This window comes from Orbicella faveolata, unplaced genomic scaffold, assembly GCF_042242905.1.
Source record: "Orbicella faveolata isolate gen_17 unplaced genomic scaffold, um_ofav_v1 contig_1, whole genome shotgun sequence".
In the NCBI taxonomy this organism is placed as follows: Eukaryota; Metazoa; Cnidaria; class Anthozoa; order Scleractinia; family Merulinidae; genus Orbicella; species Orbicella faveolata.
The window spans coordinates 23,564,019-23,586,589 of record NW_028301536.1 but is presented as its reverse complement, the minus strand read 5'-3'; the positions used below and the strand labels follow the sequence as shown (position 1 = coordinate 23,586,589).

General features: G+C 40.6%; 1 protein-coding gene across 2 annotated transcripts; it reads right to left on the bottom strand.

Moving 5' to 3' along the window:
• Positions 1–1,660: 1,660 nt before the first annotated feature.
• Positions 1,661–20,909, bottom strand: LOC110054559 (uncharacterized). Of its 2 annotated transcripts, XM_089271372.1 has the most exons (9): positions 19,779–20,909; positions 18,765–18,812; positions 17,961–18,335; positions 17,432–17,539; positions 16,429–16,512; positions 14,041–14,256; positions 13,046–13,255; positions 11,610–12,401; positions 1,661–10,620 (listed from the first exon to the last, which is right to left on the bottom strand). In XM_089271372.1, exons 1-9 carry the CDS (start codon positions 20,332–20,334, stop codon positions 10,232–10,234), a joined length of 2,778 nt encoding a protein of 925 aa, XP_089127498.1. In that variant the 5' UTR covers positions 20,335–20,909; the 3' UTR covers positions 1,661–10,231. The 2 variants fall into 2 exon arrangements, with proteins under 2 accessions (XP_089127498.1, XP_089127454.1); XM_089271328.1 differs by lacking the exon at positions 16,429–16,512 and having other exon boundaries at positions 17,300–17,539.
• Positions 20,910–22,571: the final 1,662 nt, after the last annotated feature.

Genomic DNA, 22,571 nt, shown 5'->3' with positions numbered 1-22,571 from the left:
TGCGTCTGCAGTTAATCTGCAACCGTTTTCATTTGAACCTTCCTGTGCTCTCTTGTTCTTAGAAATTGTTTGTGTTCCTTATCTATTGCTTTGTTTGGCATTGTAAACGGTGTAGGTCGCTTATTGCTGTTTAATTGGGAGAGACCAGTTAGACATTTTTTTTTTTCCTTTTCCGCATATTTGATTGTTTATGTTATTATGAATAAACACTATAGTATTTCAGACCACTACAGGGAACGTTGGCATAGCAATAAATTAGCCATTCTGATTAATCTTGACGCTTTCTGAAGTTTATTTTTCAGTAAGTCTTTTGCTGATCCTGATCTTCTTAAAAATCCAATTTTAATTTATTTCTTTTTGTTACGAGTCCTTAGCTTTTGTTCCGTGACAGACATCATTAATTTTACAAATGTATATATGTATTTCAAACTGTTCAGTTTGTAATCCCCTTGTAAAGAATTTAAAATGATCGACTGAATTTTCTACCCCTCGAAACCCCTTTACTAGAGAGTGTTCGAATTACTGGGTGGGGGAATGGGTAAGAGGATCTGGATTTCTCTTTTATCAATTACCTATTGAAAACAATTTTCGAAGCCCAAGACCTGGAAAAGAGGAATTGTCAAGAAGCATTTGCTTGCAGTAATCCGATATAACCCGTGCTGGTCTTCATCCACTTTTGGTGTCTGGCCATATTACGGGTGAGTTAATAGATCACTATTAATCTCATTTCGTTATCACTGATTCCGCAACACGTACTTTCACTTTCAGGATCACTTCATGTTTCAAACTGGATTTCTTCAGACTCTCCGGTTTCAGTTGCACTCTCCACTAGCTAAAGAAGGGCTTTCCCAGTAAATGGAAAGTAGAAAACTTACTCTAAAGTAATTTGAAGTGCTGAAAATCAACCTAAATAATTTCCTTCTGACCGTCAATCCCACAAAAGAAATGGTGGAACTGCGTTTCTTTAGACTCGGTAGGATTCGAATCCATAATTATAACCTCCGGATATTTCATCACTACAACTCTATTGACTTAGCTACGACGAAACCTATGACAAAGGACGGATTGTTCACAAAATCATCCTTGTAGTTTTGATTGGTCATTCCGGTAAACACGCGTTCGCCACTGCAGGTTGCTTTTCACGTGATGATCAGAAAGGTTCCTTGTCTTAGGAAGTCAAACTCGCCGTTTTCGAAAATAGTATTTTCTGCGTCTTTGTCTGATGTACAATACCACTTCTCTACTCCTGGCAAATCAAACAAAATTCATCTCCAACCCCTCGCAAAAAAACCGCAACAATGCAGGTATAACGGCAGGGTAAAATGGGAGCTTCTACTCGTGATTTTCAAAAGAAGAAATTCCTCAAACATTTAAATTAAGGTGAACGCAACTTGGATGAAAGGAATAATTCGGACATACCAGTGCGACTGTTCAATCCTGGTTTGTATAGCCTGAGATCATCATTTGTCATGTGATCTCTGCTGTTTCTGTTTAGGTCTGATTGCAGCAAAGATGAACAACAGCTCTGAGAGCGACATTGTACTCGTAATCACGCCTTCATTTCGATCAGAGTTCCCTTATTCCGTCTGAGTTCTGTTTTAAGTTTCTGTGAGTGATTTTCTGTGGTAATTTGGTTGCTGGGCAATTACAAATTAACATCAACAGTTAAACAAACTTTTATTCAATACTCATTATTTAAGACTATTCTACAATTTTCATAATGAGAAACGTCCACTAATCTAATTTAAAATCCGCTTGAATTAAAGTGCACATAGTGCAATGTTTAAACATATGACATAACAACGGCTAATTATACCAGAGAAGTGACATGTAATTATTTGCGAAAAAGATAAGCAATTTAGTTTCTTGTGTAAGTTATCTTTCCCGAAAAGGCCCTTTTCACAATACGTGAACCAGGTGTTCAAAAGAATAAATCACTTTAGAATAACATCATCTAAAATAGGAAAATAAACAAAGGAAGCTTGCAAGAGGTAATACACCTATTCATGGTTTTCCTATGACGTCATCGCCGCCATTTTAGAATGCATTGACAGAAACGTTCCATTCAAAGGAACTACGTCACGGTTTGCGCATCTTGAAAAGTTTAGCCTAAAATTTTCATGTTCGTCGTTTATAATCCGGGTCAATCTTCTCCATCCTTTACCATCCTTGTTTCTTTATGGTTTATGATCATGTATTTGCTGTTTTTCTATCTTAGTAAACTAATATTTTCAGGTTTCCTTTAACTTAAAGGTAATTTTATACGCGGCCAATAGAGCTCAAACCGCCGAATGTTTTCAAACTGTTTTAGCCAAATTTGCCATCAACGGTACAGAGATCCCTTCTTCCCTCAAATTAAGAACTGGATTTAACTAAACTTAAAGTGCACCTAACCCCAAAAATTTTTTTCGTTAAAACAAATCTACTTGTTATTTGAAATAGTTCTGCGAAAAAATTTTTGGATTTCGTTAAATCCTCGATTTTCTGTGCCCCGGCGAAATCTCGAAAATATCTCCAAAACACCGCCATTTTGTTTCACGACCGAGTTTGAGGAGAATGGGTCCAGCGGCTCTTGTGACGTCTACCCAGGAAGGTTGGATATCTCACGTCCTCTCATTTCCTTCGGGATGGTGCAATACACATTCGAAAAGTGCGCTGAAACGCCTTCCAGAGGTGCTATCGGCTGTTGCAGCAATATTCCAGATTTAAAGAAAGATATGCTGTACAATTTACTGGCGATGATCGGCTAATGGTGCAATAAAGACGTAAACTATGGTTGATTTTGTCGAACCGAAACAAGCGAACTGAATCTGTGAGAACCATTGAAGAACTCTCACTGGAATTTGTTCCGCAGACTTTCGTACGCTATTTTCATAAATTTTCTGCTTAAAGCTAACCAGCAATTTGTACAAATACTACCGACAACCTATATCTTCCAATCCCGCAGTATTTATAATATAACCGGCAAAGTTGTGTGATTTGATCATGATAAAGAAGCGTTATACTGATATGTAAATAGATCGCAACTGTATGCCGCTAACCAACACTTATTTCTCTTTTGATTTAGATGAAAGTCGAAGATTAATCCTTTAGAATTACATGATAACAAAATTTTTAGACTCACAGAGTTTTTCGAAGGTTTGGAAATCAGCAGTGCGACAAAGATTCTGTGCAATAGCGTCAAAAATATGACCGCGTAACATTATCTGCGGACCGCTTAGGGAACACATCCTTATCGCTTATCCGACGAATTTCACTGCAAACTTTAAGAACAATTTACATTGGTTATTTGGATTTTGGGAGTTACGACTTAAAACGTGTAACAATGTGAAATCGGCAATTGTATGAAAAGTTTCCTTCCGCCTTGCTTCCCGCAGCTTCGAAAATACAGGTCCAAACAATACGATTTTCAATCGATCGAAGCCAATGTTTTGGAGGTCACCAAGTCTCCAAAACTGCAACACGTACGTCGCTCTTATAAACATGAAGCATTCAACTGAAAGTAAAACACAAACTGGATTTAACAGAACAATCACACCTTGACATAATACATTCTCGCTAAGGACAAATGTAAACGGGCTGTAAACACGCGTGGGAATCTTATGTTTAGTTGACGAAATTACCATCCAAAGCAGTCCTCGAGTTTTCTTTCCTACTTTTCGTTTGCCTGCTACTCCACTTCGTATCTAACTTTCCATTCCTAATATACAAGCAGCTCGTCCGCAAAGAAGTCTTCCCCTTCGTCGCTTGAAATATTGTAAATTGCTCTCAAAGCTCTAAGCAGTGAGTTCACAGTTGTCGAACGTGCTCAATCGAAGTTTATTTCGGAGTCTTCCGAATCGAAACTTAACTCTGACTCCAGTGACGAAAAAGAAATGATTCTGAGACAAAACTTGGACGTTTTAGTCCCAAAATACATCGGAACGATCAGTTTTGTGTTCCATTTTCTCGAGCAAATACAGAGAGTTGACTGAGGCGCTATTGTGTTTGGTTCCTGGGTAGACGTCATCAGGTACCGCCGCCCCAGACTCCCTAAAACGCGGTCGTGAAACACTTCAAGCGCGACTTTGCAAGGGCATAGAACATCGAGGATTCAACCAAATTCAAAAATTTCTTCGCCCAAATGCTTCAAATGAAGTCTAGATTCGTTTTAGCGAAAAAAAATTTTGGGGGTTAAGTGCACTTTAAGATGAACAAGATAAACAAGATGAACAACAGCTCTGAAAGCGACAATGTACTCTTAATCATGCCTTCATGTCGCTCAGAGTTCCCTCATTCCATTTGAGTTTGGTTTCAAGTCCGTTGCATTTTGTCCCTGTCCCTCATTAACAAATATATTGTTACCCACAAAGCAAATTTCGCCGAAAGTCCCGTCAACAATAGAGATATCCCTTGTTCCTCAAATTAAATTCTAAAATTTCCCTTATTCCCTTCAAATAAAATATCATGTTCTCTCGTCTCGCAAAATCCCTGGGAGGCGCTCACTAACAAAAGCGTGAACTGAACTTAAGACAAGTAAGCAATAGCTGACTAAAACTGATAATCCAAAACATATCAATCCTTGAATGTCATTAATAGCTAATTCTACGGACAGAAAACTTGAAATAAAAATTTGCAGGGACAATAGAAACCGAGAAAACCTAACCGCGAGGCACTGAAATCTGACGTTACTATATAATGTAAACATATCAGGTTTTGAGCATGCGCAGTAGGACGAGACAGAATATACACGTGTGCTTGTACTCGTTAGCTGGAATAACAAGTTATCTTTCTGATCTCTGCCATAACATTACATGGTGTCAGAAGTGGGATCGCGAAGTAACGAAACATACCATTTAGCTCGATACACTGGAGAAGGTGGAAGAGTGAAGTAATTTCCGAACGACACGTGTACGATCGATTCAAGAAAACAACATGGCCGCCAGCGCCTCATTCATTGAAAAGGGTCCAACCATGGACTGGAGCACGGATGAAAACCTATACTCACGCTTCAAAATGTGGAAACAACGCTGTGAACTGCTCTTTACGGGCCCGATGGCCAAAATTGACGAAGAAATTCAGTGTAAGCACCTGCTTTACTGGGCCGGTGAGCACGGCTTGGAGCTGTTCAACAGCTGGGGCCTCTCGGCAGACGAACAAAAGAAACTGGAAAACTACTGGAAGAAATTCGAAAACTACGTGAAACCTCACTCAAACGAACTGATCGCCGCCTGGGAGCTACACAATCTTCGACAAGGTACACTATCGTTAGAAGAATTTATTGCAAAGCTTAGAATCCTTGTCAAAGAAGCCAACTATCCATCGGAACATCATGATCGATTCTTGAGAGACTTCCTTGTACTCGGCATGAATTCAGACCATGGCAGAAAGGAGTGTTTCAAAGAAGGAAATGCTCTGACATTTAGTAAAGCTAGAGAAATGGCAAAAGCAGACGAATCAGCAGACAAGCAGCTTCAGCTAATGAACCCAGTAGTGTCAGCAGTACACCCTGTTAGCTCAACCAGGAGAAACCAATTCCAAAGCGACCAGCTGAACCCAGTAGCCGGTGGATCAAGGCAAAACCCAAAAGGCAACAAGTCAGGAAAAACGCAGCTCTGCAGGAATTGTGGTTGGGGCCCTCACTCTCATGAACAGTGCCCAGCAAGAAATGCAACGTGCCATTACTGCCAAAAGGTGGGACACCTTGCCAAGGTATGCTTTTCAAAACTTAAAAAGAAGGATGTGCATGAGATTGAAGCTACTAGTAATAACAATGCCATACCTGAGTCAGAGCCTACCCAATCATTAGATGATTATGTGTTCCTGGGCCCAATTGAAGCAACACCCCTGGCCATGAGTGTAAACGTTGTATCCTGTAGAGAAAAGGCTCTGCTAGAAGTCTCCTTGGCACTGAAGCCAGAAGGAAAACAAATGAATGCAGTCTGTAAGATAGACTCAGGTGCTGAAACAAACATTATACCCAAGTCCCTATACAAGCAACTAAGCCCTGAGACACTAAGCTTACAACAACCTACAGTGAAGTTAACTGCTCATGGTGGAGCCGAGATCCCAAATCTTGGATCTTGCCAAATATATGTGAAGGGTCCTAACAATTCCAACCCCAGAGTTATCCAAGCAGAAGTTGTTGACGTTGATGGCCCTGCCATAATTGGTAACATGTCTGCACAAGATCTGAACCTCCTAAAGCTCAACTGGCCAGTCACAGCCAGCACAAATGCAACCACCCAGAACGTTGTACAAAGTGAAAAGCCCATGCCCAATGCAAATACTGTCAAACTATTTGACATCAGAGGCAAACAACACCCCTTCCCACTGACAAAGGACTATTTGTTGGAAGAATATCAGGATGTCTTTACAGGAATTGGCTGCTTCCCAGGACTCCCGTACCACATCGAAACTAACCCTGACATTCCCCCAGTACAGCATGCTCCAAGACAGGTTCCAGTACAACTACAGAGAGCCTACATAGAAGAGCTAGACCAGTTAAAAGAATCTGGAATTCTGGTTGAGGTCCAAGATGAATATACCCCTTGGGTTAACTCTGCTGTGGTCACCATCAAACCCAACGGGTCGATCCGTCTGTGCTTGGACCCTCGGAATCTCAATAAAGCAATGAAGCGCAACCCCTGCTATGTGAGAACCATAGATGATGTGATACCGAAAGTCAGCGGCTCCACCCACTTCAGTATCCTTGATGTACGCAGTGGATTTTGGCAAGTTAGTCTTGACGAGGAAAGCAGTAGGCTGTGCACCTTTAACACCCATGGGGAAAGCATAGATGGACAAGACTTCCATTTGGCCTTACGTGCAGTGGAGATGTGTTTCAAGAAAAAATGGATATGGTCTTTGGCAGACTTGAAGGGCTCAGCGGTATTGCAGATGACACATTTGTCTATGGCACGGGCGAAGCACAACATGATCAGCACATACTAACTGTCCTTGACACAGCAAGAGAGAACAATGTGAGATTTAACCCGGACAAATTCCAGTTTAAAGTGAAGGAAGCAGCCTTCTTCGGGTTCACATGGACCCCCGACGGGATCCGCCCTGGCGAAACCAAAATCAAAGCAATCCGTGATATGCCATCCCCGAAGAACCTTACAGAGCTGCAGTGCCTTTTGGGCATGATTAACTACCTGAACAGGTTCTCACCCATTCTAGCCCAAGTGTCAGAACCTGTGCGACAGCTGATGAAAAAAGATGTACCATTCGTGTGGCAACCAGAACACCAAAGGGCATTCCAGAACCTCAAACAAGCAATCACTGAAGTACCAGTCCTAGCCTATTAGGACTCAGAAAAGGAGAACCTAATCCAGTCTGATGCAAGCCTTAAAGGCATTGGATGTGTGTTGACGCAAGAGGGCAAACCAGTGTGCTATGCCAGTCGATCACTAACTGAAACTGAGTCTCGATACAGCAACATAGAGCGAGAGTTACTCGCTGCCTGTTGGTCGCTTGAAAAGCTTAACCATTACGTATTTGGTAAGAAGGTGATCATCGAAACTGACCACAAGCCGCTCGAAAGCATCTGGAAGAAGAGCATATCGAGCGCACCACCACGCCTTCAGAGGCTCCTACTTGAAATGGCCAAATACAACGTGGAGATCAGGTACATTCAAGGAAAAAGCAACGTGATAGCAGACGCCCTTTCCAGGATTAGCCACATGGAGCCCCCTGCAGAAGACAACGAAGTCCCCGTGGTGGAACTGGACACAATCTCTCGAACACTGCCAGCCAGCCCTGCCAAACTAGATGAAGTACGAGAGTACACTGATCAAGACGTTGTACTCAGTCACTTAAAAGATGTCGTGCATCATGGATGGCCAGAATATCCAAATGAGTGCCCACAAGACCTGAAAGAGTTCTGGAACTTCAGAGAGGACCTGAGTGTTGAAAATGGCCTCATTCTCAAGGGACACAAACTCGTTATTCCCAGTAAGCTACGCCCACAGATGTTACAAATCATACACCAAGGACATATGGGAACAGAGAAGTGTCTCCTGAGAGCAAGGGACAGCCTGTTTTGGCCAGGCATATCAAGGGACATCAAACAGATGACAGAGAACTGTCCGACATGCGCACAGTTCTCCAAACAGCAACCAAAAGAAACATTGCATCCACACAATGTACCCAGTTATCCATGGCAGAGGCTTGGATGCGATCTGTTCGACTATGGAGGTGCTCAATACTTACTAGTCGCAGACTATTACAGCAAATACCCCATCGTTAGAAAGTTGAGCTCAACGACATCTGCTGCAATAATCAACCACCTCAAATCAATCTTTGCAGAACATGGTATACCAGAATCCCTGGTATCTGACAATGGCCCTCAATACAGCAGCAAGGAATTTGCAGCGTTCTGTGACCAATGGGGTATCAATCACATTACTAGCTCACCAGTGTATCCAAAGAGCAATGGATTCATAGAAAGGATGGTACAAACCGTAAAGAACCTTCTAAGGAAGTCCGAGGCTGCAGGACAGGACCCGTATCTTGCGCTCTTGTCATACCGGGCCACGCCTGTCGATAGCAACTTACCATCACCAGCCAAGTTACTGAACAATAGAGAATATCGCACACAACTACCCAGCAGTGGACGACTCCAACGGTCACAAGCAAAACAATGCCACCAAGATCAGCTGCAGCACCGCCAAGATGTTCAGAAACAGCAGCATGATGGCAAGTCCACACGTGAGCTACAAAAGCTAGTACCAGGCCAACTAGTATCGGTGTTTCAACCAAAAACCAAGACCTGGCCTCCGGCAACACTGAAAGAGCAAATGAACCAGCCAAGATCCTACATTGTAGAGACAAACAGTGGTTCTGAACTAAGGCGCAACAGAATACAGTTAAAACCGTCAGGCCAAGTAGCATCAAGCCTTGAAGGTCAACTGCTCTCTAGCCAAGACAATCCACCACAACCCAGTGCACCTACATCTACATCTCACCAAGTCCCGTCACCAGGATTACCCCAGACACCCCAGAAACCAGCTACAGTTGGTGAGGGAAGTGCCGACCAACATCTGACAACCAGAAGTGGTCGTGTTGTAAAGAAGCCATTAAGGCTGGACCTTTAAACTTTGTTAATCAGAACAACTCGGCTTAGCCGTCTGAGAATTTTGTTGCGTTGGATTCAATTTGAACAATACTTGCGTTATTTAGGTTCCAATTTAGAGACCAAGTTTGTTTCTTTCACCCGGCAAAGTTTTTAGGGTGGAGATGTAAACATATCAGGTTTTGAGCATGCGCAGTAGGACGAGACAGAATATACACGTGTGCTTGTACTCGTTAGCTGGAATAAAAAGTTATCTTTCTGATCTCTGCCATAACATTACATATAAGAGATCCAGCCGGTCAAGTGACCAACCAGTAAACATGGCCGCAAATGACCTGCATTTCTTTTTCCAGGTCTTCAAACAATTCATGAAGTGACGAGTTTTCTGCTGTCTGTTAGTTAAGAGCGGCACTAAAATTCGCTCTGTTTTTCATTTTAACTTAGAAAAGTTCACTGATCTTCACTGTCTTTCGACGAAACGGAATTTATTTATAGACCCTAATTCAAAACGGATATTTACAACTATAATCGTACGCGTTACGATCGCAAAAGTACACGTCACAGAATGAAGCTTGTTTGACTGAGTCTAACAACAAGAGAGTCAGCATTAAATATATAACCTGCTCATAAAAACTAAACCAGTACACTAAGAACGGTTTTCAGCAACTGAGTGTCAAAAAACGAAACGAAACCAATCACGACGGTAAGTGCAGTCAGCACAAACAAAGCAACGAACCGTTGATGGCAAAAAGCAAATACAAGTAACGCCAATGGAAGCGCAGGAAATAGAATATGACTTTACACATGACTGGTTGAGCGGTTAAAGGAAATTTAATAAGCCAAACACAGGGAGAAGTGAGGCAAAAAGGGATAATAAAAACAATTGTGAATGATAAAGACTTACTTAGAATTAGATTACTGAAAATTTGACGACCAACTTTGTTAAGTGAAAGCTCAGTGGAAACTCTTTCTTTCTACAGCCTTTCAAAATAACGATTCGATGGCCTGTACTGTGGAAACGTGTAGGGTTTCCTTAAATTACGGAAGAAAAATAGGAAAGAGGTTGCTGGGCGTGACTAGGACTGAGTCACACTATCTATCACCTAAAGCTGTAAACAATTAAAGAACTTGCTAGCTTAGAATCAGTAGTAACTAAGCGCTTAAACACACAGTAATTTAAGAGGAATGCTCCTCTTCCTTTTTCTGAAATGTCGGAAGTCCAGACAAACTGTTCTTGATAGAAATGAAACGCCCATAACACAAACGATGATCTTTAACGGTAGTTCTTTTTAATTCTTGTATCATGGCAATAAGATCCAATGTTTGCCAACGCTTGTTGAAAATCTCAATCATCTGAGTGAAGAATGGCAAGCCAAAACTAGAATCATAACTTACATGAAGAGTTTCAGGAACTTCATCAATGCTTTTCCACCCGTGAGGGCTGAACACGAGTTTGGCATGATCTGGAATTAATGCCAACTTCTCAACAACACGTTCCTCCAACACTGCTTCACTGTATAACTCGTCATTACTGATTATAAATACCGCAACACAGGTGAATTTCTCTATAGAAAGAAAAATTTAAAAATATCAATAGTCATCTTTATAGTGAGGAAAAAACGCCAAGTATATAGGGAAGTAATAGATACATCACGAAAGTCACAAGCCCTCATATCGGGGTACTGACCAACCTCTTCTACATCCGGCTACTGACTATGGTTCCATGACAGAAAAAAATGGTTCAATATGGCAGAAATGATTAGAACCCAAAAATGAGATTGAACAAAAAACAGATTGTAGATAGGTAAAGGTAAGGTTAAGTCTGCATACGGGCCAAGTCGCCCACCAGGCCGGAGCTTATCCTGGTTTTTGTAGCATGACGCGACTCGAAATATTTCTACTCCCCCCTGGATAGGGTGACAGTCCATTGCAGGGTTACCCCCAGTATTAAATTCGTCGGTACCCACTTGTACACCTGGATGTAGAGAGGCACTGTGAGAGTAAAGTGTCTTGCCCAAGAACACAACACAGTGTCCCCGGCCAGGGCTCGAACCCAGACCGCTTGATCTGGGGACGAGCGCACTAACCATGAGGATACCGCGTCTCTACAGATTATAGATAGCTTAACTTCAATTTCCTCGAGACATAGATATCAAGTTTTACTCAATTTGAATAAGTGGCCTCGTTATACTTGGAAATCATCTTTATTCGCTGCGAACGTTTTGAGCACGTTTCTTATGAAACTCATATAGACTTTTCTTTAAATCAACCAGAATCAACTGTTTTAAACATCCTTTTTTCATTAGAGTGACTGGTGACTGGAACAGTCTACCTAAGGACATTGTTGAAGCGGGAAGCCTCGAACTCTTTAAATTAAGACTCGGATCATTTTTAAAATTGTAATTTACCAAATATAGTTTTTTCCTCGTTCAATAACTTTTAATGTAATTTTAATTGTAACTTTTATTCTTTTTTAGGAGAGTTATATTAAAACTCCCTTTTCGAATTTATTTGAATAAACATGTATGTATGTATATGAAGTCGGTCAACTAACCTTGATTGTGAATCCATTCGTCCATAGCCATTGATATAGCTTTCGTATTCTCCTTCTCTAGCTCTGTCATCTTTTCGATATCCCTTTTCACGTTTGCCAGTTTACCTCTAAGCCGCAGCTCTTCCTTTTTAACCTCACCCAGTTCCAGTTCCAGTCTCCGTCTTTGTTTGCGTCCTTTCTCCATCTGCATTACTTTCTCCAATTCCTTCTGTAAACGCGCCTTCTCTTGAAGTACACTCTCGAGTCTTTCCTCTGTGAAACGGTAGTATCCTATTCCGCGGTTTCTCTCTTTTAGCTCCATCAGAAACTCACGGGCCTCTTGTGAACTAGCCAATGATAATATCGCCACTTCGTTCCGCGAATTTACATCTTTAAAAAAAGTTTCAATCTTTTCGGCGTCTTCCCTTTCAACAATGTCCTCTTCGACAGTGTGATTGACAACCAAGACTGCCACATTACTGTGATACTTTGTGGACCGATCATCTGTTCTTCGTAATTTTTCTATTTGTTCTGGGTAAACAGCAGGACGAAGGGAACGTGGTTTCACTTTTTCCATAAACTCAACGAGGTCGTACAACCGCAGGACCTCAAAACACTCTTTCAACACGCTGACTGTAGTGTCGGGAAACATTTTTTTAATTTCTTTTAATGGGTAACTGCCATACCAGCCTCCCATTTTGAGCCCAAAAAATTGATAGAATTTTTCCAGTGCACCGTCGTCAGCTTGTAGCCTTAGACTCAATTTTACGGTGATATCATCGCTCAGATCTTTCAAGCAAAGTTTACTACTCTCTGCAAAGAAAATAATCAACATATTAAAGTATAATTTATGTTTCTTTAAAGGGCTGGTTTTCAGTTGCGACGGAGTCGGAATCGGAGCCGTAGTCGGAGTCATAAGAGCGCTTATAACCTAGTGAAAATCGAAAATCAGAGTCGTAAGCGGAGTAATAAGCTCGACGGAATCGGAGTCGGAAGAATCAGAACGTTTCCATTTCTTCCGATTTCGTTTACGACTCCGTCGTTTATGATCCAGTGGAAACTTCAACGTCAGAGTCGGAAGCAGAAACGGAAGAATCACAAGGCCCGGAAACGAACATTGTAATTGGTTTATTCTTCCGCTTCTGCTTCCGACTCCGACAATCTAGTTTTCACTAGCTGGATCGTAAGCGACGGAGTCGTAGGCGGATGCGGTGTTTTGCTTCCGACTCCGTCAGTTTGATTTTCACTAGATCGTATCACTCTACGCTTCTGATTACGACTCCGACTACGACTCCGTCGCTAGTGAAAACCAGCCTTATTACGTTGCAAAGTTTTCCATAATTACAATGTTTACTCAATTCATGGTTCTAACACTAACGGGACAATTGGAAAAATTTCACTTTAAAATATGAGCTTAACTTGAGTAAGTGAACAATACGATAACATTACAAGTTTACCGTTTATTTCTTCGGTTCCAAGTTCTGAAGCTGCAGTGCGTGTTGCCAAACCACTGTCACTTACTTCTGTCGTCATGCTATGAGTGTCTTGGACATCTTCTAAATACTTCTGAACAAAAGCAAGCTTTCCTGGATCCATTGATTTAACCTTATGCCGTTGAGATATTTCCAGCTCGTCAGTTCCTTCATCTGTCTCTCCAGGTTCGAGTGCTTTGTAAAATAATAATGATTTAATATCCAAATTCTTCTATGGAAGCATCATACGTGATTTATTTTTTTGGATGAATTCGGACGAAAGTAAGAGGAATAAGAGAGCCACCCACTGTACAGGTTACTATCCAAAAATTTCCCCTTCTCTTTCATCTTTGGCTAAAAACATAACAACAGAAAATATATAACAAATGTAACTACAACGTGTTTATAGGATCTGACGGTGTTACAAACTTATGACGGCAACTGAAGATTTCATTGAGCCTTTAAAAGATAATGGAAGGCCCAAACTTATATAACCATAAAATTCACGTCACAGGTGAAATCATTTGCATTTTTATGCAGCGTCAATTTGCGATTTTATGCGGACTGGGGACCAGTTTAACTCACTGAATCCCTGTACAAATCTCGACTAGCTGTCGAAAACTCTGGGGCACCCAACGAGCAGGTTTGCCTTTGAACACACACGCAAGTGTCTAAGCGACTTCGGCGCCACGCGTTCGCTGGTCCATCCCCAAGACTTTGTCCCTCTCCCGTGTGACTCAAACGTAACCCTGCCCACAGGGTTGCAAGAAAGAGTTCTGGAGCATGCATATTTCCAGGAACGTTGTTTACTTTTTAGTGTACGACTAGTGTTGGGTGTTTAATTCTACGAGACCTTTTGAATGTCATAAAAACACAAGTTACGCCTAATGTTTTTCTTTCATTCTTGTATCGTAATAAAACACTCCGTCGAGGTTGACAGCAACGTTTACCGCCGCGTTCTGTAAAATATTAACTATTACCTTTCCAACTTTCCTGTTGTCTCGAAAATTTAGTAGCTTTTTCTTCAGGACTGCAAGCTTGTAGAATCTCAGGAGGCAATTGCTCGATTTTTCTCTCTAGAACTGCTATTCTCTCGTTCATTATCTTCAACACTGGTGTTTCTTCCTTAGGTCGAAAACATACAGCTGAATCAGAGTTTCTTCGAAGCCTTTCTCCCTCAACAATGCTTGAAGTTTCTTAAAAAAAAAAAACATAATAAAGGTAAGAGATTGTATGGATTATGTTAATCCTGTCAAGTAACCAGCGTGGCAGGGAGACCAGAAGTCTCATTATGAAAATTATCGTTTTCCTGTTCTTTGACGTCGACGTTGAATATTAGGAAACAAAGAAATTTATCAGTTAAAAACAATGGAGAAGAAAGCGACATTTTTGGGGGATCAGAGGAACATAGATTCCCCTCTTCCCGGCCCCTACTGGAAAACTATATTGTACGTACATACATGATATTTGTCAATTGCCAAATTGATGTAGAAAATGTCTGGCAACTTGTTTTAGGCTGAATTTTAATATATCGAAATTGGTCTATTACAGATCGATACATGTATTGAATCAATTAAGAAGATATAACAAACTCCTTTGTTACTATACCACCCTTGCACTCTTATTAATTAACTTACAGCAGCACTTTCTACACACTACCCCTTCTCTAAGCTTTACATACGCGCTGTTAGAACACATTTTTTGTATTTGTTGCGGAACATTTTTCCTCCCTACAACCAGCTACAAGAAGCCACGAGGGAAACAGTTGCTCGTTAGTAAAAGCGAAAACGGTAACCTGTGAAAAGTTTGAGCTTTCCCGCCCTACATTTTCCTGCCATTCTGAAAAAGAGGACAAAATAAAAAAACTGCACATTTACCTAACACTCTACAACAAGCGATGAAGCAAAGTAAAAATGAAATTACATTGCCCTTTCGGACACCATCTTTGTTTTTAAGATTTCGGCAGCGCGCGCTCAGTAGGAGTCTGAGTAGCAGGGTAACAAATCAGCCAATCAGACAAAAGTTCCCTTTGTTTTTACTGTACGGATAAGTATTTTATTCACTGGATCGACAGTTAGGGAAGGATAAGATAGAGGGAATAAGATTGAGGATCTGCCACCCACGCAAGTAATTCGATTTATTCAGATCCACTTATCTTTCCTATCCTTCCTCTTTCTTTATAAACATTTCCACAAAAAGAAAACAACAACAACAACAAACAAAATTATAACATGTCTACCGTACCCATATGTACTACAAAGGGATGACGAAATTTTATATTTTTTAAATTTCATTTAATCTCGACAAGATAATGCACACCGTGCTCATACAACTCGACATTGCCCGTGTTCCATTTTCCGCCTCGCTTCCACCTCAAACCCCCCCTCCCCTTTTATTTTTTCAGGTAGCGAATAGGCCATTTCCGGGTTGCCTTTCGCCTCTGTTTCAAAACGAGTCCTCGTGCAAATTTTTCTTATGAAAATGAGTTTGATTTGCATGAAAATGAAGTTATAGATCAAACGCATTTTGATAACAATGGCTTCGCTCGAAGACTCGTTTTGACGCCGAGGCAAAGGACAACTCGGAAATGGCTTATTCTGCGTTATGCTCAGCCAACATTCTACGTCATTTGACGTGATGACATCATACAGCCTTTCATCATCAGGGTGTTACGTCCACACTCGTTTCCAGTCACTAATGCATGATAATTGGAATCCTGAGTATCTTTTAACTCTCGTAATTACGCGATATTACTGGGCAAGCTCAATTAATGAGGGTTGTAAAATTCAGCCTCCGTATGTTCGTCAGACGCGATAAATACTGCTCCTGATTACAATTCCTTTTCAATTATGGATATCATAATAAAACACACTGTCGCGTTTACAGGTGAAAACTCGTACCGGTGCGAGTTCGATACCGGTAGGACAATATGATTTCAAGCCGCGGTTACACGAAGGGACAATTTGTCTCCATTCCACGTTCAACGTTGCTAACGCGACGTCATCGTTGCTTGAATGACGAACACTACGCATGTGGTATCACCTGTCTCAGTCTACCAGGTGATAAACCAGGACACATAACGAAATGAGCGGCTGTTCTTCGTTTACATGATTTAACACACACACAGAACTTTATTTTCGCTTGGGCTGGTTAGGCCGCTTAGGCCGCGTAGGCCTCTAGCAATAGAGTATGCTAATTTGTCAAAATAGCGGCGGGATATTTCTCAGGATAACTCTCGACCTGGCAGAGTGACGAACTCGCATCAGTAGGGAGATGGGACGAACACGTACCGGTATGAAATTCAAACTTGGATCATGTAGCCAGCTCATCATTGTTGAAAACTTTAATTTATAATATCAGTTCCTCGCCTTTCCATATTTCGTTTTGTTTCAAAAAGGTAGCTTTCTCCTCCGGATCACATGCCTCTAGAATCTCTGGAAACAATTCCTCAGCAATTTCTCTCACTATGACAGCAATTCTCTCTTTGTAAAATTTCAGTTCGGTCTCAGCGTGTTTTAGCTTTAACAGTATTACCCCGTCCCGCGCCTGCTGAAAACTTTAGCATTGTGAGCAAGTCTCGAGAAGAAATTAATGCGCATCCAAGTTCTCTCCTAAATTTCCGCGCTGTCAGTTCGCTAACGAAATGGTTCAGTTCTTTCAAAAAGGAGTACGGCTATGTTAAGCATAAATTTATATGAAATACGGTTGACTATAATCAGGAGCCCATCACGATAGTGATGGGCCCCTGCTGTAATGTATCGCGATACAAAGAAGAGTCCAAAATTCTGTACTTTTTTATGATTATCAAGTGATTAACTCTTAGAAAAAACAAAGGACTAGAGACGTTTTAGAGTAAAAAACGCGAATTCTCCTGCTTATAAGAAGAGCCCCCGTTAGGCAATCCTAAATAAATGCAGAAATAAATACGGTCCTGACGTTCTCCTGGTTCGAGTGTCTACACTGTAGTTTGTTTCATGATTTTCATTCTTTTCCTATTAAAATAGCTTACGCAAGATCACAGTCTGTTTTGATGAAATTCTCCACTATTTTACTACATGAAAATACTTAAGTTAGCCTTCGTTTCTGATTGCTTGAGTTCCTTAGGAAAATCCGCAAGTCAAATAATTACTAAAACGGCCATCCATATTGGGAAAAAGACTTTTAATTTTTTTTCTTGGGGATTAAATCAATTAAGCATCACAGTTTTCCTTTATATACTTTAGAATATCAATTCCTCACCTCCAGATATCTCGAGCTGTTTATAAAAGGCAAATCTTTCTTCCGGACCACGTGCCTCTAGAATCTCTGGCGAAAATTGCTTGATTTCTTTCTCTATAACTGCAATTCTCTCTTTGAGAAATTTTAATTTGGTCTCAGCGTGTTTTAGCTTTAACAGAGGCACTTCTTCTTTTGTTCTGGAATACACATCTGAATCAGAGTTTCTTCGAATCCTTTCTCCGTCACCAATGCCAGCAGCTTCTAAAATAGCAATAAAAAAAGTAAAGCAGTTACAAATATAATTATGTCAAGCTTGCCAAGGAAACAGGTTCCTCGATACTTCTTAGACCTTTTCGTTTCGAACAGATGTAGAAAATGCTCCGAACTCGTCCTCTCTCTGAAATCTTGTCCTTTTCCAGTTTTGGCTTCAATCCTGTTACATGTATCTTTTAAAGTTGTATTACATGTAACTCAGGCTATCGAGTTTATCATATCTTCTTTTATGAATCCTTAAGTTTTTGTTCAAGACTTGCCCGGATTGTTGGGTTCATTTTTGAAGAATCGTTGGATATATACCTGTCGATCAAACTCGCTGACAGGTCAACATATGTTTTAGGCCAACCAAATGAAACGTTTGAAAATGTTTTTGCTGATTTAATTCGCGATTACAAAATTGACTTACCTTGAGCTTCATTGATCAACTCTAAACGAGCTTTGTCGTATTCTTCTTCCTCGATGCTCACTTTCACTTCAACTGTCTCTCCACCTGCTCGTTCTTTTACTTCGTCAGTCACAAAGAAGTTGTACAGCCGCCTCTCCAGCGTCCCATCTTGGTATAAATTCCATAAGGTAGTAAGAGCTGATAGAGTTTCAGCCTGAACTGTGAGACACACACAACCGTCAGTTAGATTCACCAGACTGGTGCCAGCAGGAAGAACGCAGGTATTAACGGCGGTGACCAGCTGGTCAAACGTGGACCAACGACTCAAGACTTCCATGGTAGACACTACTGTTATACCACCTGCAACCACTTTGAATACTGTCTTGATGTTTAGCACTAAAGAAATGCAAAGAACAAAAACAATATGGAGTTATATAGAATGTCAGACAATATTTGCCTGGGTAGCACGGGTAGAATCCCCCAAAAATAATAATACGAAGGGAGGGGAGGGGGTGGGGTGGGCACCTAGGCCTGATGGGGTTCTTGTCTAGTTGTAATGTTGACTTACTTTTTACAGGGTTAACAATTTACCGTTTATGTTGGGGAGACCACAACTGCGTCTGCTTTCGAGAAGTATTCTTATGTAAGTATAGTTGAACACATTAGTTACTTTTTGACCCGACTTTTGCTCGAAATAAATAGATCCCTGACCAATGCAGTTCAGAGAAAGCAACCTATAAAATATTGCAATAAGCTGCAGTAATAGCTAACCCAAAAGCCAAACAGCCATTTTACAAGCGACAGAGAACAACTTTCACAGCTTACCAGCTATCAACGTATTCCCAATGGATGAAGCAACAGCAACTGCTTGTGCTGAAACAAAACACAGAACGTTATACACACAAACGCACTTTAGTTAAACTTGCCGTGTTACAAGATGCAAGATTCTCTCAAATCAGAATGCTTTGGAGATAGTGCAATATGGTTCCGTACTGCTGTTAAGCTCGAATAAGCTTCCTCATAAAACCAATAAAACAAACAAAAGATGGGGGAATTAGAAACCCAAAATGAGCTCCCGTGAAGGTATTTTTGCAATCAACGTTGATTCATATTGCACAATTTCACAGGGGGTGGCCAGATGAACACAGACTGTTTAATACCTCCTCATCCCTATCAACCAACACTGTGGTTTAAGCTATTCTTGTCATTTCTGAAGTCCTCTGAACAAAGGGAGAGGGTAAGAGTATAAATTAGCTATTTGAAATCCTGAACTCGTTTAACGAATTCCTATTACCCTTTATTATTGTTTGCACTGCACTCGATTAACACATAAATTAAAGTGCCTTGCTTTTTATTTTCCAAATTTAACTAGAAATATTCGTGCGGAGTGATACACGATTTTCAGATCAAGAGGTGGATTTTAATCAGGATCAAAAATGATCAATTCAGCAAGCGAGGCCGCATTCTGAAAATACGATTTAAGTTTGCTTTTATTGCAACCCAGCGGAGCATAGAAACTGTTCGTGAATTGCAGAATCTCCCTTTCTTAAGTAAATTTTCCGGCCTTAATGTTTACGTAGGAATGAAAATGGCATCTGATCTTTAAAATGATTTCAACTGCTTCAGTTCAACTTTGTAAATGTTACTTTCTGCCTCAAACTGGTGCAAACTTTGCTTTGAAACGTTCAGTGTATTTTAAATGTCGACGACACTTTGTTTGGCGCACCGAAACCCAATTACGTACGTATGTACTGGATATAAACACAGCGAATTTTTACTGGCTCACATAGTCTTCTACTGTGACTGATTCCATGGTTAAAGAGACAGAAAAACATATACCTTTTCTCCTTTCAAAGTCATCCTCCTGCTTTCTTCTTTCTTCGAACTCCTTCAATTCCTTCAAGAGATCGTTTTTCTCCGTTACAGTCAAAATGCCTTTCAAGACATCTAGTCGGTCATAGTCCAAATTGTTCTGGTTCTCAAGCTCTTTAAACAATGAGCGAACATCGTGAATTCGGCCTTCATTTTCTTCCGAAATCTTTCCTCTGCATATCGCGATGAGTCTTTCCACATCATTGAGCTCGTCGAGTGTACGAATGATCTGCTCCAGCAGGCCGTTGTAGTTCTTCCTTTTCTTCTCGAACTTTTCAACTTTTGTAAAAAAAGACCATTCCTTGAAACTTTTCAACAGTCCTTTAATTACCTCCATACGATCAGCTCCAAGGTTACTCTGTTCCTCCAGTTCTTTAAACAACGACAACACATCTTGAATGATGTCTTCGCTACCAGGCGCCAACTTCCCTCTGCACATAAACAGTAAACGATCGAGCACGTTCAGCTCTTCGAGTCTCTGACTTATTTCAAAAAGTAAATTGTTGTACTCGATGGCAGACATTTTAAACAGCGAATTTAAGTGTCTCTCTCCATTTATTTTGATCTCCACATAATGTTGAAAGTTCTCAAATTTTCAGTCCAACATGGCGGCTGGAGGAGAACGCTCAAGACTTTCGTATCACAAGTCACGGAAATGAAAAGTCACGCGAAATTTAAGTCACGCAAGAAGGAAGAAACACGATCAGGAACTGCTTCGTACCCAGTCGCCCGCGCGATAGTAAAAAATATAATAATTACCAGGTAACCATCGCTCCAAATAAGAAAGCCTATGGGGGAGGCAGATCATGGAAAAAACCGATTGAATTTGTAAAAAAATGGTGAATTATTCAATTGCCGTTTTTCATGTGACGTCATCATAAATTTAAAAAAAAATACCAATCCTTCTGAAGGTTTAGTTTCATCAAATGTAATAAGGCTCTCGAGTAGGTCTAAACCAGGACTGTCAGATTGAATTTTTTTGCAAACTTGGATCATAAAATAATAAGCAGTAAACAGTCACCCACTCCTTACGTCAAATAGAAAGCAAAACAGTAACGACATGAAAACTGAAAATGAAAAAAACAAAAACAAAACAAAAAAAAACTGAAGAATTAAACATAGCCATTAGACAATAGTACATTTCTCTCTGTAAAACAAGAAATGTGGGAAGGTAATAGTTTTGGTCTTGTTTTCGGGAGATGTAAGTCATGTTCCAAGTTAGTAGTTTCGTTTCTTTATTTGTTATTCTAACTTTGTTTCGCGAGGGTGGATAGGAAGGTTTCTGGTTTTAATTATGCTTTACCCTGGAGCCCACCAGTAAGTAAATAAATAAATAAATACATTACTTAATTGGCCACTCCCCATTGGGGCTTTTCAGGATTAATGTAAACAAACAATGATAAATAAATATTGAAATAAACATAACTAGGTTAAGAATCCCAACTGGCGGGGACAGACCAATTGGCTATTTACAAGCGTAGCCGAGGATTTGAACTCGGGGCTATCGAGAACAACATCAGCTAGCGGTCAGAACGGGATTTGAACCCGGGACCTACGGATTTAAAATCCGGCACTCTAAGCACTCGGCCACGCTGCCTCCTCCTTAACCAGTAAGCTCGTTACTGCTGTTTGCTACAGCGCGATAAGCTATTGATGGAGTAGAGGCGGTATTACAGCAAATTGGACATTCTCTTACCAGTAACTAAGCCCCCCAAAAAACTAAGCCATGAAATAGTTTTTAATGCTTTCCTGTTTAGCTTCACATTGAACACAGGATACGAAACAGGAAATTCTCCATCATTAACGACGGCGCCTACTAAATACAAAGATTTTTGCGCCAGGTTAGGACCTTGCGGAAAAAGTAGATCTTTGCAAGGGCTATCGGAATCCACAAAGAAAAAAAAAAGGGTAGCTACGCATTTTTTCGAGATAATTAGTCTTGAATCTCAACAAAAATGCTGACATCAGCATTTTTCTGAAAATAGAAAGAGAGAATATTTCTTCACAGCTTTCTTTAGAATTCGCCTTTACATACAGAGAAGCAAACACATTTATAAAGATCTGGAAACTACACGGTAAATGGTAATATAAAAACCATTTTTGGTATGTTTTTAATAAGAAAATCGCTGCAATAGCACTTTTAGCGTCTCTGACAGCCTTCCTCTGTTTCAGCTAAAATACAGTCTAAATATCTTTTGCTCACAACCAGAAACTAATCACCTGCTGAATAGGCTTGCCACTTCCATTTCATAACATAAAATATAGGCCGGATAATCACGCGTTTTTTAAAGTTATTGATCCTTTTTTAAACTCTTTACGGTGCCTGTTACATTTTTTCCTGTCACCTCCCCAGTAAGTAAAACATTTGCGTATCTCGCACTTGTTTTGCGCGCGCACTACGCCATCTGTAGGTGCATGTTTACAGTTGGATTTTAGTATAAGTTTCGACAGAGGACAGCTAGTTTTCCAGCTGGAAGACGTTAACAGTTAGTGGTTAGGGATATTCTACTGTTCTGGTGTTCTTGGTTCAAGTACAGGTTCATTAAACTAGATTTGGTCACAGTAGGAAATTTTGCTTTCAATTTAGTCGTGTACTTATTAGCGTAGTTGATTGCGTCATGTCAACCCAGCGCGCGCGTGGCGCTTAAACCGTGCCTTCCGTGATGCGCAGAGCGTGTGCGCACTAACAAAAGTAGGCTCCGTCCTTAAATAGGCAGTTGATCTGCAACCGTTTTCATTTGAACCTTTCTGTGCTCTCTT

What these genes read in the sequence shown, in the direction of transcription:
- LOC110054559 (XM_089271328.1), bottom strand. Translation starts at nt 20,334, where the DNA reads ATGTCTGCCATCGAGTACAACAATTTACTTTTTGAAATAAGTCAGAGA. An exon ending in TGGGAATACGTTGATAGCTG is followed by an intron (nt 18,336 to 18,764) that starts GTAAGCTGTGAA and finishes GCATTTCTTTAG; the next exon opens with TGCTAAACATCAAGACAGTA. An exon ending in GTTGATCAATGAAGCTCAAG is followed by an intron (nt 17,540 to 17,960) that starts GTAAGTCAATTT and finishes TTGCTATTTTAG; the next exon opens with AAGCTGCTGGCATTGGTGAC.